The 16,176-nt window shown below is 37.4% G+C and overlaps 1 protein-coding gene across 7 annotated transcripts in view; it reads left to right on the top strand.

Annotated features, from left to right (window-relative positions):
• KDM4C (lysine demethylase 4C) overlaps positions 1–16,176 on the top strand; it is a 260,034-nt gene that overhangs the window by 157,514 nt on the left and 86,344 nt on the right. For 6 of the 7 annotated variants that reach the window (XM_082075475.1, XM_082075473.1, XM_082075474.1 and 3 more), the window contains exons 13-15: positions 5,334–5,515; positions 6,384–6,600; positions 7,509–7,585. In XM_082075475.1, the coding sequence (XP_081931601.1) occupies positions 5,334–5,515; positions 6,384–6,600; positions 7,509–7,585 (476 nt within the window). Of the gene's footprint in view, positions 1–5,333; positions 5,516–6,383; positions 6,601–7,508; positions 7,586–15,342; positions 15,741–16,176 lie in introns of those variants that run through there. The other variant, XM_082075478.1, reaches the window with a different exon arrangement.

Here is a 16,176-nt window from a genome sequence, read left to right as displayed (position 1 = left end):
TATAAGAAGGTGAATCAGATAGTTATTGTTGTGTTGCATTGTTAGCAATTCTGAATTCCTATGAGTAGTGCTTATATTTTAAATTAAGCATAACATTTACACTTTAACATAGTGTTGTGTGGGAACATGTTCTGCTAAGGAGGTGTTTACTTCTGTAGTTGAAGTGATGGCTTAAATTTTTTATATGACATTTGTTGCTACAGGAATAATTACTATATCTAAGGTAGTGTTATGATTCAGATGGAGATTAAACAACACAAATAGATTAATTGAAGACTTTAAAGATGGTTCTTTGAGTATTTGTCAGTGTGCGTATGTGTTACGCATGAGAGTTTGCAATCTCTTCAACAGCACTGTTAGTTGAGCTGCAAATGTATATTGAATTCCTTTGTCATGGCTAGCAGGTTCAAGTCCCATATTTTCTTTCATCGTCTCTGACAGCAAGGCATATCTGGTAGTACAGTTAAGTTGATTTCATGTTTCTTTACCAAAGAATAATGAGAATGCATTATTAACTTTTCTTTTGATTAATTCTTAATTTGGAATGTGAGTTACATGCTGAAAAGCTGAAAAAAGCAAATGGCACATCAAAGTTCTCACCAGGGAATTCTGCTATACACCTGTACAGTCCTGTTCCTGCATTTACTGGCAGTGAACTGTGAGGAAGTGTCAGTGATATGACTCATGTTACAGCAAACATAGAAGTCAAAATAAATTGCTTAGCTCCGTTTCAAGTGTTACATAAATACAATGCTCTCCGTAGACATACATTGTGTTTTGTGTCACTGCATTGGTTGGCCTGAATCTTTGGGATTGTCTGGCTTGGGCCATTGTTAGCTGCTCTTAGAGCCAGGCCAGTTTATTGCAAAGAAGATTTGACTAAATAATGACGTGGATTGTAGAGCATTGTTGGTTGGCAGCATTGCATAAGTGACTGTACATCAAAACCTCTGCTGGAACTGAGGCAACATTCTCAGGCTCTTTCAGAAAAATGCCAATATGTAAGATTTTTTTAGTGACGTATTGTGTTCATTTAGCTTCATGAAAGATTACGTACTGGTCTTGTAAAGTAGATGTATGATTTTTAGAGGGCACTGTTTTAATCTGTTTCACTGTGGTAACTGATGCTTCCACCATGGCTTTTGCAGGCCTTGAGTACTGAGAAATGGCACTGATATATAGTTGAAGTAGAAAGTATGCCTGCTTATGACAGTGGAGCTTCTGAGATTTTTCAGTCAATGTCGACACCACAGATTGATCTCCATTCTTACCCTGAGAATCCTCAGTTAAGGTGGATTCTGAGTGGAGGTATCTGGAGTTTGCAGTTGCCTTATGTGCTTTATACCGTTGCATATAGAAAGCATATGAAGGTACGTGGCACTTCCATACTTCCAGCAAGATATACCTGGTCAAAAAACACTGAGCTCACCTGAGGCACCTGAATGTCTACTCTGAAACCACACATACCAATATGAATCAGGAAAGTAAATTTGTTTTAGGCTAAGTCACTGATTGCTTTTGGTTACATAGTAAGTAATGAAAGGACTCATTAAAGAGAATAAGAGGAAGTAAGAAGCACCGAATAAATAGCAAAAAAAAAATAAATCTAAAAACCCCTTAAGTTTTCCATTTTTTTTCAGGACATAAATATTACATTGGAATTACCAAATGAACAAGTGAAGAAAAGCTATAAACTGCACCAAGATGGCAGTTTTGGTTACATCAAGTGGTTTTATACTCTATGCTTTCCTTCAAACAGGTTGAAAGCTAGTTTTTCCTTGCTTTTTTTTTGGGTAACCAGGTTCTCAGTTTTTATTCATGGTACATGACTTCTCTGACTTCATGGAAACCAGGAAGGTAACTCCAGTTGTACTACCTGAGAAGCTGACCTGGAAATTCTTCCTGTCAGTGATATTGGCGCATCTTAGAAAAACCACACAAAGTGAAACTGCTTAAGTTCTACTGATGTAGAATATTTACACATATGTTTGCCTGTTTTATCTGGTGACAGAGTTGTTGAAGGCAGCCTTGTTGTCATATGTTGTAATGGGAGTCATGTCCTCTGTAACTTTTTTCCTACTATCAGTTTCTTTTGACATTTTGTGGTTTCATTGTGTGGGTGGGTGAATGTTGACTGTAAAGAAATGAACTAATATTTCTGAAACCCTTGAAGAATGATAAATTAAGCTTGAGGTTGCCTAGGAAATTCTTGAGAAATGAAATACACAAACCATACAGTAGTGATAACAGAGGGTCAGACAAAGCTTATGTCCCTTAAGAGCATCTGTTCTGTCTATTTTTAATTTTGTGTGCTGATCAGGTAACAGTCCTTTAAGAAGTACTGGGCTCCCTGTAGAAGGAGGAGGCATTTTTATTTCCTTGGCTGTGCTTCTGGGCTTGTTATGGCAGAAAAGAGTGAGAGATTGCAGGACGTAATATATAGGAGGATCACATCAAAGAGGTTGAGGTCCAAAATTCATGCAGTAAGGAGTGTTGAGAAGATAGTAATACCTTAAAGGAGGTGGAATACATAATTAGATATGATAGAGATCAGAGGCAAATGAGGAGGTTTGCTTCTGGTAGTTGCTCTAAACATAATGTAAAGGGGAAAAACATTTATTAAAATAGTGATAAATTTTTTTGAGGTTTTGTAAGATGCAGTCCAGTACATCTGCATATGACACTTTGTCCCTCCCTTCACTGGAATGTGGTTTGAAAATAACTACAAAGCTCTTGGAAACAACAAAATGTTTTAAGATTGCTGCCAGCTTTATTCCTGGCTCTTGTATTCTTTCACTTCCCCGATCTGGAGGGGATTTGTAAACATATACAAGAGGTTACTGAAATTGTGGAGTTTATTCGTAGTTAAATATTATGTAAATATTATATATATTTTTAATATATATAAATATTATATAAATATTGTTCTCATCGAAAGCAAAACCAATATGGTCATGAGTTCAGTAATGTGCTGCAGGCAATGGGAAACCAGAGCACTATGTGAGAAAATTACAGCTATTGTCCTAGAGTTGATTCCTGGACTGGAAATCTGAAGATAGATTCTTGACTGAAGAAGAGCATGATAGGCTGATGTTCAGAGCAAAGACCTCGACCCTCATGGGAGAACTATTCAGCAGTGATAAGGAGTGGTGCAATCAAGTGATGTCAATTTCCAAATGAATAACAGATACGGAAGATGTGAGTTAGAACCTTAACGACGAATTTTGTGTTCCTCTTAGTCTTCATCAGGCACAGTGAAGCCATGAATTTTCTGTGAGGTCACAACTACAATGAAAATATTTAAAGTGATGGCAGTATAAGCTCCTGAAAGAAAATAATGTCAAAGAAAGGATTTGGAAATTAAGTTAGCAGAGATGAAGCCATTTGTGAGACCATTCCATAAGAGAAAATTTAAATAGATAGAAATGGAACTAGAGACATAGATTTCAGAGCTCTTTATTTTACAGTTCTGGAAAATTGCATGCAATAGAAAAAAATATGATGGGACAGAATGTTTTTAACGAAAACCTTAGTTAAGCTTTTAACTTAAAAAAAAGGAATTCAGAAAGCTATAAAAGTGATGCCAGCATTTTATATTTCCATCTCTTACTTGTGTTCAGCTATTTCTTCACTGCTATTCTTTTACAGCTACCTTATTCACCATAAAGCTCTGCTGCTGAATATTGAGTTGGTAACACCTTTTTTTTTGCAGATCTTTTGTGTTTGTCCTTCCACCTGGATTATTGGCAAAAGTTTATTGAATTGACATTAATTCTCTTGAGGAACTATAAAAAATTGTGTAAAATTCCAATTCGGGATATATCAGTTAAATTGTGTTTGCTACACTTAGCTCGCTTGTAGATAAATACTTTAATCCATATTTTATTCAAAACTGATAATAATGGTATCAACTTGATAGTGCTTTTGTAGCAATGTGTGACAATTTATCATAGGAGGAGACCCATAAAGCCTCTGCTTTTTAGTAAAGTCAACGAAGCCAGTGATGGGCTGAAGGAATGTGATGAGTCAGCTTAATATACTTCATTAAACATTTCTCTGTTGTTGGAATTTTCTTATTCTGAAATAAACAATTTTTCTAAAATACATTGTTAGAAAAGCACTGTAAACTATAGACCTTTTTTGCTACCTGAAATTTCTGTTCAATAACTTTTCACATTTTCCTTCCCACAATCGCATTATTTTAATTATTCTAATTGATACTTACCTGCCTTCTCATTGATCATGAAAGATTTAATAGGCACTGTCCACTTGAGTGAACAGAACCACAGACCTCATCATTAATCAGAGCAGCGTATAAGGACACAATTCAGAAAAAAATAGCTAACATCTCCTGTCAGCAATACTTTCTCCCCTAGAATGAAAAGACACTTCTCTCCTCGTAATCTGTACATTTTGCAGACAGCAAAGTTGCAAGGTTGCCTGTGAAGATACCTTGAGGTTTCTGACTAGCTCAGACATGTGACTAGGCTGAAGTTCTGGTGTTAACAACTGGATCATTAATAATTATACTATTGATTTCACTGGGGAAAGGGTTTTACACCCAGTCTCCTTTTCACAGCTTTCCTTTTCCCACATCTTTCTCAGTAGCAAATGACTACATTTTTTTGTTGCTTCTATTGAATAAGCTATTTCTCTTGAGTTTCAGTCTCACTTTATTTGCCACCTTCTCTAGAGGCTTTTAATTTCCTAAGGTCACCTTTACGGAATTCTGCACAGAAACACTGCAAATAAATAAAACAAAATTTTCCAGCATCCACAACAGATCACTGATATTACAAAATATTTTTTCCTGTAGCGGGGTCCAGCATACATGTCCACCTACATCTTATATCTGTTTGTTCACCATTACTTCTTGGCTAAAACGTTTGTCTCTTTTTCCTTTTGGAAAATGAATGTCAGTTCCCATAAAGAGTTCAGAGGTGACATTGTGGGTGAACAGTGATTAGACTGGTGCTGCTTGGCAGGTTGCAACTTATTTCATCCATAAGGAGTACAGGGCAGAGCACATGGGGGGATAGATGGTAGATGTTGGAGGAATTAAGAAGCGGGAGAGACTCAGATATAGTGTTGTGGATACTGTAAGCACTAGACCTAGTGACCTGCTCTATGTGGAGCAGTCAGCTTGTGACACCGGTGTCAAACCACTTTTTTGTGTGCTTGCCGTGTTGCATAATTCTTTGAGCCTTCTGCCTTTGTATTCACACACAGAATTCTTGTAGCATTGTTTTGTCATGACAAAATTGTTGGCTGTCCTCATTGCAGGACTGCAGTGTAAACACTTTTTTTTTTTTTTTTCTTTTAAATTCTTTAAGAACTGCCTGAGACTACCTTAATTGAAGAGGAAGTTCAAGAGACAGAGACATGGGCCAGGCCTCTGGTCTACCTTTGGCAGACACGAGTACACAATTTCAATGCTGAAAAAGAGTACAATGCAGCTTGTGCAGAAAAGGAACCACACTGTGCCGTTTGCACTCTCCTCATGCCATACTACAAGGTAAGCAAGACTGGAACAGCTCCATCTCCAGGTGAAGTGTGAAATAGTTGCACAGCTACTTCATGTCCAGTAAACTAGAAATAAGATAAGCTTATGAAATTGATTTGTGTGAGAAGTAAATAAACTCGCTATTGTTGAAATTCAAACTGATACTCTCTTCACCTGCATTTATTCTTGGTTGCAGACAGTGTAGGCCTTCTACTAGGGTTTGTGCGGGATTGATGTTGACTGTATGTGTGCTTGCACTTTAAGTTACACTTTTGGAGGTGGCAAATCCACATAGGTTTGTATCATTTAGCTATATCTTTATATGTGCATTTTCAAATGGTTTTTATCAGAGCCTCTTCTATGTCTCTTTCCTGCAATGTTGAAGAACTGAGTGTTTTCACAGTACTTATGTGTTCTCGGGACTAATATTCCCATACAAACAGTGGAATACTGTTTTATACGGACTTGTGGAATTCCTGTGTGAAAAGTGAGCTAAAAATACTGCTGTAGTACAGTGGTACTGATTCTGAAGCTGCTAAACTGGAATCCCTACTGCATGGGAACGAGGAAGAAAACTTTTGCTTCACTGGACCCAGTTAAAGGGCTCAAAGGGAGACAGAGGCACAAGCGTTGGTGAACACGGCTGCAACAACACTAGTTTGCAGGCTGAGTGCTGTTCTAGATTTCACAGTTATTTGAACAGAACGGGAGCTATAGAATGACTGTGATAGATAGCTAGAAGCAGTTAATTTTCTCATAAAACTGTTACGTTGTTAGTACAAGAGCTGGGAGGGGAGAAGTCGTTTGATCAGTGTCAAAAGGAAGAGTAAGACAGACTCTCCTTTCTGTTGCTTAAATATAAATTTTGTTTATTTTCCAGCCAGGCAATAATGATGAAGAAACTCGTACTTTTGGGGAAGCAAACTCAGCAGAAACATTGATGACTGAAAATGAAAAGACTAAACCTCTTATTCCAGAGATGTGTTTTATTTATAGTGAAGAAAACACTGAAAACTATCCATCAAATGCCTTTATCGAAGAAGATGGAACAAGTCTTCTGATTTCCTGTGCAAAGTGCTGTGTACGGGTTCATGCAAGTAAATAAACTAATTGTTCAGTTGGTAGAAATGTAATTTCAAATTTTGTTGTATTGATAAATAATATTTGACTAGGCTTCTAGTATGTCTTATGAAGTACTTGAAGAACATTTCTTTATGTAATCCTTCCATTTCTGGCTAAATTTATCTACAACTATGTTACTTTTTCTGTTTCTAATTAATGATTGCTTTGAAAATAGTGAAGAATTAACTTCTCTGTAAACTTCCAATAATCAGGAAATTGTGATTCTTCTTTCAGTTTCAGGCTGTTAAATTCCTCTTTTACTTATGGTATTTTAAACCACTGTGTGACGTTACTATGTTCTTATTAAATAGTCAGGATGAAATCTTTCTGGATTTGTGAATATTACTATTAACTTTAGGTATGCAGTAATTTCCTTTACCGTGCATTCTTTTTTATGTCAAGAGTGACTGATGAATGCAAGTTTTTTTCTCCTGTATCTTCTACAGACAAGTAGGACTTGAATAGTTAACTCTAAGAACTCTATGCGAAATTCTTACATGGAAGTGTGGTATAATAGGCATTTTATACTGCAGGGAGAATTGGTCATTTGCTATTGAAGACAGAAAATAAGAAATTCCCTGGGGTTTGGGTATTGGGGTGTTTGGTGTTGGGTTTTTTTGCATGTGTTTGTTTTCTGTTTGTTTGCTAGTGGTTTTTTGTTCGTGAGTTAATTTTTTTTTTGTTTTGTTTTTAGCTTTAGGAAGAGTGTCTATGTGTCTATTTTATATATTTCATGGACTATGGGATTAGCAGTAGGCCTAGTTTGGAAAAGTCTCCTTGGTCACAGGAGATGTTTATTACTAGTGTTTATACACAGCTGAATTGTATGACATCATAGACAGAAAGGCAGAATATATTAATCAATTCTGCTTTTTGATTCTAGGTTGCTATGGTGTTCCTTCTCATGAAATCCATAACGAATGGTTGTGCTCTCGGTGCAGTAAGGAAGCCTGGACAGCCGTAAGTTTCACATGTTGCTTAGTTATCTAACCCCTTAGGGATTAAGGAAAGAAAAAAAAAGAAACAGCACAAGCATGATTGCATGTGAAATCTGGCCTGTGTATTTTTTTCTGAACACACTTGTTGGGGAAAAACTATTTGTAAAATACAATTAGATGTAAAATGTAAATGTAAAATGTAAAATGTAGTAGTATAATATTTTGATAGACAAATTTGGATTAGGTTTATACACTCTAGAAGAGGATCATCTAACAGAATATAGTTGTGTATAGAACATTGTTCAAAGAAACAACTGAAAATTTAAATGCAGGTAAGAAGGAGGAAAAACAAGATTTCCTCTAAATATTTTAGACTTTGGAGTGTATGTGTGGGCAGCTGGAGAATGAAAAAAGGGAAGAGAATAATAAATTACAGTCAAGAAGTAAATTGTTCGTTTGCAGCAGGTTTACTGTGCTGTGTAAGCAGAAGGTTTCACTTGTGAAGATCCTAAATGCCTATTTTGTTTAAAATAAGGTATAAAATAGTTCTATACAGCAAGGAATAAATAGACAAGAAATTAATAGTTCATACAAACCCTAAATGTATAGTCATTAAAAAAAACAAATCAAAACAAACAGTTTAAAATTTTACATTTTACCAATCTATCAGTTGCCCTGCTCAGTGATCTAATACTTGTTTTTGTTAAAAAAGCTTGAGGAAATGTGATAAACAGTAAACAGTTTTGATGGCAACATGGCTTCTTTTCACTCTGTTGTTGAATTACCACCACATATTTTGGGTGCCTTAAAATGTGAATCCTTAAATGACATCATAAAATTTTTAGATATTTTGAAAAAGCAATGAGAATTCAAGCTACTGGAAAATAAAATATTTTTTATGAGAGCCACCTGTAAGAAGTTCACGATCATAGCATCAGCAAACTAAAAGTAACAGTAAATATATATATATATATATATATATGTATGTATGTATGTATATATTTTTGTTTGTTTGTTTGTTTACACTGTCAACATTTTAAGGATCTTTCTTGAATGCTGAGAGTTAAGGAAACAAAGGAGGAATTGGTATTTTTAATCTTCATATTACCTAAGCTGGGGAAAACAAAAGGAAAGAAGTGATTGCTCATTACAAAAATATGGTCCATCTCTAATGTTTAGTCCTATGTTCTCTCGATTTATAGCTATTAAATTATTTATTGAATCAATTTCTATCTCTGTAATGTGTTTTCATTTTAGTAGGAAAGGCATTCTTACTAGGTAGAATTCAATTTTCATATTTCATTGATAACCAGAAAACTTCATTATAGTTTCCTTAGCAGACTGGATGAGTTTCAGGATGTCTTGAACAACTTTTGTGACTACTGTTCGGAAGTCAGGGGAAAAGCATAAGCTTGCTCTAGCAAATGACAGGTAGCTGTTAACTCAGAATCTAATTATCAGTTAAACAAACACTGCTAGAAAGCCTTGCTGCTATATGAAGAAGCTTTGTTAATTTCTTTTCAGGGGAGATATGCTACAATGTGCAAGTATGGGAATTCTGAGTTGTCATTCATTAAATACTGTGTGTGACAGCAATAGGACTGAATCAGATTTGTTATTAAAAAAACGGAAAAATTTAGAACTTTGCCTTGGAGTCTGATGTTAACTGCATTGTGACAGTAACACATTTGAGGGAAAATTTGGGGAGAGTTTTTCCCTTTTGACTACAGTGCATATTTTAAAATCAAAGGTTCTGAAAAATAGTAAAACATATTTTTTTTGTAATTTGTTAACACTGTGTTGTAGAAAGGATTCTAAAATTGTCCTGGGCTTTTAAGGTTATTTTACAAATGTTCTTGAAGTGAAGAGGGTATTCAGATAGTGCAGTGGTAGGTGAAAGAAAAGAACAAAACCGTTGAGATAATGACTAGTGTGACTCATTTATGTTCAGTATGGGACAATAAAGGGGAAACTGGGTAAAACGGTAGAAAGAGGAAAATGTTGGTGAAAAGATTAAAGCTTTATCTGACTGGGATTTTTCTTTTACAAACTTCTGGGGCAAAAATTTGCACACAAGGACATTAATTTGAGAAGAATTATGCACATTTTACTGAATAGATTTAGTATCTGCTGTGATGCATATACGTTTCTGAAAATAAGGAAGATCTTATCTTTAGGGAAAGTTCTTTTTGGCCAAATTATTTGAGGAGATGAGATGAAGTAGTGGAAGAGATACAAAAAACATACAGAAAATAGCTAGATGGAAACTTTATGTGAAGTGCTTTTAGTACTGTTGTTTTTTCAAAACACACTCTAGGAACTGGAGAGAGTCACAGAACGGTTGGAGTTGTAAGGGACATATGGAGATCATCTAGTCCAACCCTCTTGCAGGTTCATGCAGAGCAGGTGGCACAGGATTGCATCCAGGTGTTTTTTTAATATCTCCAGAGAAGTAGAATCCACGGCCTGTCTTGTGGAACCTCACTGTTCCAGTGCACTGTCAGCCCCAAAGCTTCTCCTGCTGTTCAGAGTCAGAGAGCCACACAGCGGTGGTAGCAGCTGGTTCCCGTGGCTGAGCACGGGATCGTGGCAGACATCAGTGTTCCTGGAGCCGGGGACACCTGAGGAAGATTCTGCTGTGGCATTCGTGCCAGGAAACGACAGCTACTGCAAGAGAGGCTGATGAGGGTTTTGCAGGAGATTCAAATGGTTCTGGGGAACACAGGCGACGAGGAGCACAGTGAGCAAACACGGAGGTGGCAGTGCGGCACTTTGCTCAGGCAGGGCGTGCAGGATGATATGGAGGGCTATCAGAAAATGCTCTTGTGTTTGAGTAGGTGTGATGTGCGTTGGTAATGTCCCTCATTGGGTTATTAGTCGTATAGAGTGTATGAAGTGGTTAATAGGGTTGCAACTCCAGTTAAAATGATTGTAAGGATAGATCAGTTGAACAGTGAAATTGTAATATTTAATTCTGCTATTAGGTTTGTTGGTGGGGGGAGTGCTATGTTTTTGAGATTAGCTAGGAGTCATCAGGTGGCTGTCAGTCATAGGAGTTGCAGGATTTGGTTGTGTGTGCATTCATAATACCTGAATCTAAAACCTCAGTGCCCTTGCTTTTAAAGGATAATAGCAATCCGCTGGTCTTAGGAACCATTCATTTTGGTGCAAATCCAAGTAAAAGTAATGGAACCTGCCCTACTCCCTAACACCTCCATTCTCCTCACACTAACAATCATTCTAACACCAATACTACCCTCACTAGCATAAAAAAATTCCCAAAACTCACCAACCATCATATGTACTCAGATACGGAAATTAGCAGTTCTTGTTGGTTAAACATCCCCTTGGCAGGGGTGACAGTGAGTTCAGGTTTTAAGGTGAGAAGTAGTATAGTTTGTATTGGCTAAGCAGAATAGTATAGATAAGTTAATCCTTAATTCAGTCTACATCAGTCTTTACTGCTAAGGCCGGCCCTCAGGAGTCCCAGGCCTTGGAGGTAAGAGGGAAAGTCTGAAGAAAGGAAGACTTTCCCTTAGTCAGGGGAGATCACATTTCATTCAGGCAAACCAGACACACACAAATCCATGACCTCAATGGGATGTACCCATGAGTGCCGGGGGAGCTGGCAGTTGTTATGCTAAGCTGACTGCCATCATATTCAAAAGGTCATGGACAAGTGGTGTCCCTCAGGGGTCCATGTTGGGATCAGTAGTGCTTAACATCTTCGTCAGTGATGTAGACATTCGGATCAAGTGTACCCTCAGCAAGCTGTGGATGACACCAAGCGGAGTGGTGCAGTTGACACACCTGAGGGACAGGATACCATCCAGAGGGGCCTGGAAGAGTTCAAGATGCAGGCCCATGTGAACCTCATGAGGTTCAACAAGGGCAAGTGCGAGGTTCTGCACATGAGTCAGGGCAACCCCAAGTGTCATTACAGGCTGGGGGATGAAGGGATTGAAAGCAGCCCTGCTAAGAAGGACTTGAGGGTACTGGTGGATGAAAGATTTGACAGCGGTGTGCACTTGCAGCCCAGAAGGCAAATCATGTCCTGGGCTGCAGCAAAAGAAGTGTGGCCAGGAGGTTGATGAATGTGATTCCACCCCCCTACTCCACTCTGGTGAGACCCCACCTGGAGTCCTTTATCCAACTCTGGAACCCTCAGTACAGGAAAGACGTGAACCTCTTGGAGTGGGTCCAGAGGAGGCCACAAAAATGATCAGAGGGCTGGAACAGCTCTGCTGTGAGGATAGGCTGAGAGATTTGGGGTTGTTCAGCCTGGAGAAGGCTCCAGGGAGAACTTATTGCAACCTCTCAATACTTATAAGTACACTTATAAGTCTGTCCCCTATAAGAAGGGGACAGACTTTTTAGAAGGGTGTGTTACAACAGGACAAAGGGTAATGGTTTTAAACTAAAAGAGGGGAGATTCAGGTTAGACATCAGGAGGAAATTTTTTAAAATGAGGGTGATAAAACACCTGCCCAGGTTGCCCAGAGGGATGGTAGATGCCCCATCCCTGAAGACTTCCGAGGCCAGGCTGGACGGGGCTCTGAGCAACCTGATCTGGTTGAAGATGTCCCTGCTCATTGCAGGGGATTTGACTAGATGACCTTTGAAGGTTCCTTCCAACCCAACTATTCTATGATTCTGTGAACTTACGTGTTTCAGTTTGTGGCCCTTGCCCTTTATCCTGTCATTGAGCATCACTGGAAAGAGTCTCACCTCATCCTCTTGATACATGCTCTTAAGATATAAGTGTATAACTATATATAACTATGTATGGTTATATGTAGCATATATATTTATATAGTAGACATATATATATAGTAGATATATTTATATAAGTATAAATAAGGTCCCCTCTCAGCCTTGCCTTCACTGGGCTAAACAGATGCAAGTCTCTCAGATGCTCCAGTTCCCTGATCTTCTTTGTAGTCCTCTGCTGGACTCTCTCCTGTAGTTCTGGTTGAAGACTTAGTGGATTTATGGAATTTTATGTGGTAGGTGACAAGAAGATGGTAGGAATGAAATGGAGCACCATTTTCACTGTGCAAAGGCTGGACAGTATGTGTTGCCCACTTGGACAATTTATTTAATGTAACCTTTGTCTATTATATATCTAACTGAATTGCTGTGGTTTTTTAATGTATTGATTACTGTACAGCTAAATTGTCAGTACTGACAGCTTCATCTTTCTACAGCTGGTTTGGTGACCTGACTGAAATGAACTTATGCCCCAAGAGACCTCTTAATTGAGATATGATTATGGAGTAAAATTCACATTTTTAATATCATAAGTTGTCATTCAGTTGGCAAGTTGTAATGAAATGTTGAAGATTGAATAGACCTCACCAATATTAAGTTTACTTAAAACTTGTCCTCCATAGTCTGCTATCTTGTGTGTGTTGTTATTACAAGTTGTTCACATGTCAGTGTGAACTGTTCATTGTCGGCAGAAGGATGTAGGAGTGATAGATAATAGTCATCTGCTACCTGAGTTAAATAGCAGTTTGAAGGATCTGAATAATGCTCTGTTGTTTAATCATACATTAACGATACCCAGTTCACTTTTATTAACAGTAGGGTCTTTCAAAACTCTTCAGATGCTGAAGCAATCTCAGAACTATTAGTGATTATCTCTGAGAGTTTTTGAAGCTTAAATGAGGTGCAAGCAGCATGGAAAATTTCATGTTGCTTTTTAAAAAGGGAGGAAATGGGTGACCCAAGGAATTATGCAGCAGTCAGCCTATCTTGGATCCCAAGAGAACTAAACAAATGATGAATCTATCAATTTCTGAACACCTAGAGAGTAACAAAGATACATGTATTTAAGAACAACCCAACTTTTTGCTGTAACAGCTCATGGGAATACAGAATGAGCAAAGGATTTCATGCGTCCTAACTTCCACAGGGTTTTACTAGTGTTTTAAATCCTGATATTCAAGGGACAGAAGAGATATGATATAAATCAATAGTTGCCAAACATATGGAAATATGGATTTGCTTTCAACCCACAGTACCTCAGGCCACAGTCATCATTCTCTTCAGACTCTTGACATCACTGAGAATGATAAAGTTCTGTGCATCATTTGCTGAACACTTTTAATGTCCTTATGGAACAAATGTGGAAGTCTAAACTGGTCTGCTTTAGGTCATTTAAGATGAGCCTGTGGGAGATGGGAGAGTATATTTCATGTGAAGTTATCAAGGTATAAACTTCCAGAATACTGTGAAGTATGTCTCAGGCATTATTCAAAATATTGTTTTCTTCAGTTATTTCAATATTTCAATGAAGTGAAAGGATTAATAAGAATCATTCCTGATGCATTTTCTGTAAGTACCAAGGGTGTTAGGCATTTTGTAGGCTGAAGTTCACTATAGTAATTTGGCTTCCATATAAGATGGAAGTACCTGCCTAAGCAGTAGCTCCTGCTGCCAACTGTAGTTGTGACCATTCTGGTTGCAAACTGAACCTATGTCATCAGTTCTATAGAGCATGAAACATTATACCAGGATGTTTAATCCTTGCACTGGAAGTAAAGCCTGAAAACCACACAGAACAGTCTTTCTGTTCTCTTCAGCTCCGATGAGAGCCCAGCTGAAGAACTGTTTCTAACAGGTGGCGCAAAAAAACATGAGTCTGAATGGGATCGAGAAAAAAAGAGGTGCAATTGAAATTGCGAAAAACAAAACCCAAAATTCTTTTGATCATTCCTGATAGATCTCAATCATTCCAGAAGGGAGGACTGAAAAGAATTAACTTAGTACAGCCAGGGGAAGTCAGAAAGGAAATAAGTAGCATTCTCTCATGTAAAATTATGTGTGTATATCAAAGAGGAACACAATCAATTGCCATTTTCTCATTTTAGGGACAAGATGACTCGTAGCAACTTTAAACTGCATCAGCGGAAGTTTATGTTAAAACCAGGAAATTTTGCAATTTTTTATTTCTAGAAATAGTGAACTACTGGGGTAGGATCTGTAGAGATGTTGTAGAATCCTATAATTTATGATTTCTAAAAACATGTTAGATAAACATTTTCCAGGAATAGTTGAAGAAGACTTGATTGTGCCTTGAGCCAGAAGGATGAAGTAGACACTGGGGATTCTTTTTTCTATGGTTCTATTTTGCATTTGAATAGTGTTATTGTTTGCAAAGTAATACGAGTGTAGTTCTCTTTGGATAAAAAATTATCAGTTTAATATACAACTTACATTTATTACTGTATTTGTGCTTGTATGGAACCTCATTGCTGACAGCAGCATGATTAAGAATTGCTGATACTTATTTGGGTCCTATTTGTCATTTTAGGATAATGTTACTGTCTCTTTGGAGTTTGGGCAATAACCTTAGCTTATCCTAACAGCTTTCACTTCAAAATAGTAAAATACTTTTATGTAATCGTAGCATTATAGTTAAGATAAATGTGGTTCTCTTTTAACCAATCTTCTGTACATCTATAAAAAAGACAGCTTAATTGAATACACTGCTGCCCAGAATACTCCTTTCTCTTTTAAAAATCTGCAATTTATGTTAGTTGTGCCAACCTGCAGCTGAAAGTTTTATGCTACCTTTGAATTATATGCGTATGCTTCTTTTATGAATCAGGTTTTTTATTTGTTTAATTTTTTCCATATGTGTTGTTATACGTATGGTATTTTGATTGTATTTTAAATTGCTATGTGGTACCATAAGTCTCTCTGGAGAGGGAGACATAATTAAAGATAATTACTTATTTGCACAACTTTTTTTTTTTTTTTTTTTTACTGTAGGAAATAGTGTATTTTGCATTCCAACTAACATGGTTCAGACTTCAAGTTTCTGCATGAAATGAAAAAATTGTATTCATCCGATTTCTCATTCAGGATAAGCACTCTTAAAAGCTGCAGCTGTTGCAGAAGATGTGAAACTGTGATTTGAGTCATTGTGGGAACTATATATCCACATGCCTTGAAAAATTCAGTTTTTGCATCAGAAAAGTGCACAAAAGGAGAAGATTTAATTATCAGAAAATACCTATTATTTGAAACTCCAGTTTCCTGAATGTCTGAATTGTTTTCCTTCCACTTCACATTGATTCCCAGGAGAAGGAGATGTAACTGAGGAAGACCTGTCTGAGGAATTCCCTCTGGATAGGGCCTTAAATCCTGAAAGGAAGGCTGACTGGAAAACAAGGAGAAATAAACGTTTTGTGCAGTGGAAAATAAAATGGAAGTTATGAAACACTGGTACAAACATTGCTTCAAAGTTCACAATTCACTTCTTAGGAGGGAGAGTTCCTTCTCATTCCTCTGCTTACACAATTAAATATTGGTTTTAGTTCTGTTAAATGATACTTTATATTATACTAGGTGGTAGGTCCTGTTTGGTGATGCTTACTGATGAAAAAGAAGAGCGCTACTGAATTTGTCTGTATGTGGAGGGTTTAAATTGCGGGGTGACAATAAAACCCTGGCAGATGTATTGTTAACCTCCTCTCCCCCCCACTTCCCCCTTTTTGCCCCTCCCTCTCCCCCCTTCCCACTAAGGACAGGTGATTGGGAGGGAAAGAAGGACAGAGAGAAGAGAGTTGGAAAAAATTAAAGATGTTTTACTAATGCTACTAA

This window comes from Streptopelia decaocto, assembly GCF_964273445.1.
Source record: "Streptopelia decaocto genome assembly, chromosome: Z".
NCBI lineage: Eukaryota > Metazoa > Chordata > Aves > Columbiformes > Columbidae > Streptopelia > Streptopelia decaocto.
The sequence above is the reverse complement of the archived record's forward strand: the minus strand, read 5'-3'. Positions and strand labels throughout refer to the sequence as shown.